The following is a 1251-nucleotide window of genomic DNA, read 5'->3' as shown; positions in this document are numbered from 1 at the left end:
TTGAAGCCCTTCCCGCACTCGGGGCAGCGGAAGGGCCTCTCATCTGTGTGAATCCGCTCATGGAGGAGGAGACAGGAGCTGGTCTGAAACCTCTTCCCACACTTGAGACACTCATAGATCTGCTCCCCACTGTGGAACTTCTGGTGCTTGTTGAAGGTAGACTTCCACTTGTAGCTCTTCCCACATTCCCCACACTCATAGGGACGTTGCCCAGTGTGGATCTGCTGGTGCTGGATCAGGCTGCTGCGATGTCTGAAGCGCTTCCCACATTCCCCACACTCGAAGGGCTTCTCCCCTGTGTGGATCATTTGGTGCTGGATCAGCTGGGACCTGTACCTGAAGCCCTTCCCACACTCCAAGCACTTGTGGGGCTTCTCCCCCAGCTCTGAGCTCTGCCTGGATCTCCGGCTGCTTTCCCGGCACAGGGAGGGTCTTTCCTCCTCACAGCTCCCTGGATTGAGTTTGCAGCCCCTCCTTCTGTAGGATCTCTGGGCTTTTTCCTCCTTCTCCTCCATCCGGCCACACCTTGGGAATGACAAATCCTGGTTTTGGGGGAGAAAGAAGGAATGAGTGCCCTGGATTATGGATTCCTCCTGCCCAGATCCTTCTCTGGAAGTCTCCAGGTTTTTTGTGCCCATAACAACCCAATACTATTAAGATGCAGCCCAGAAATAGCCCAAACATAAAGACACAGCCCCAAAACAGACAAAACATCAAGATTCAGCCAAAAGCACCTCAAAAGTATAATGATTCAGTCCCAAATAAAAACCAAAAAGCACCAACATTTAGCTCAATAAACATCAGAAACAACAAGATTTAGTCCCCATGAAAATCATGGATCTTCCTCCCAGGTCACTTTTTGGATGTCAGGGGGTCAATGTTCCTGGGGCTTGTGGAGCCTGGGAGATACAGGGAGTGTTGGAACCTTGGAGTGCCTCCTCTTCCTGCTCTCCTCTACCTGCTGTATCCCTGCCCTTCCTCACTCTCCTCTTCCTCTCTCTACCCCTCCTCCTTCCCTTCTTTCTCCATAATGCAACCTCCTTCTCACCCTATGTCCATCGCTCCTCCATTTCAATCCTCAACCTTCCTGCCCTTCTCCTCATTCCCCCAGGCCCAGCACCCACCCCTGGYCCCCTCCTGCCCCCCAAACCCATCCCATCCCACGGGAGGAGCAGGGATGGAGCTGGGGCAGCTCAGGCTGGGCAGTGCTGGGCTCTCAGCCACCCCCACCAGGACAGTGCAGGGGGCCCT

The 1251-nt window shown here is 54.2% G+C and overlaps 1 protein-coding gene across 1 annotated transcript; it reads right to left on the bottom strand.

The window, feature by feature from the left end:
* Positions 1-5: 5 nt before the first annotated feature.
* On the bottom strand, positions 6-599 carry LOC130588626 (gastrula zinc finger protein XlCGF49.1-like; the record flags this gene model as incomplete). Its single annotated transcript, XM_057389529.1, has 1 exon — positions 6-599. A coding segment is annotated over exon 1 (510 nt), but the record flags the coding sequence as incomplete, so codon positions are not given.
* Between the last annotated feature and the right edge of the window lie 652 nt (positions 600-1251).

Source organism: Malurus melanocephalus, unplaced genomic scaffold (assembly GCF_030028575.1).
Source record: "Malurus melanocephalus ecotype Western Australia unplaced genomic scaffold, MMel_1.1 scaffold_8003, whole genome shotgun sequence".
Classification (NCBI taxonomy): domain Eukaryota; kingdom Metazoa; phylum Chordata; class Aves; order Passeriformes; family Maluridae; genus Malurus; species Malurus melanocephalus.
The sequence above is the reverse complement of the archived record's forward strand: the minus strand, read 5'-3'. Positions and strand labels throughout refer to the sequence as shown.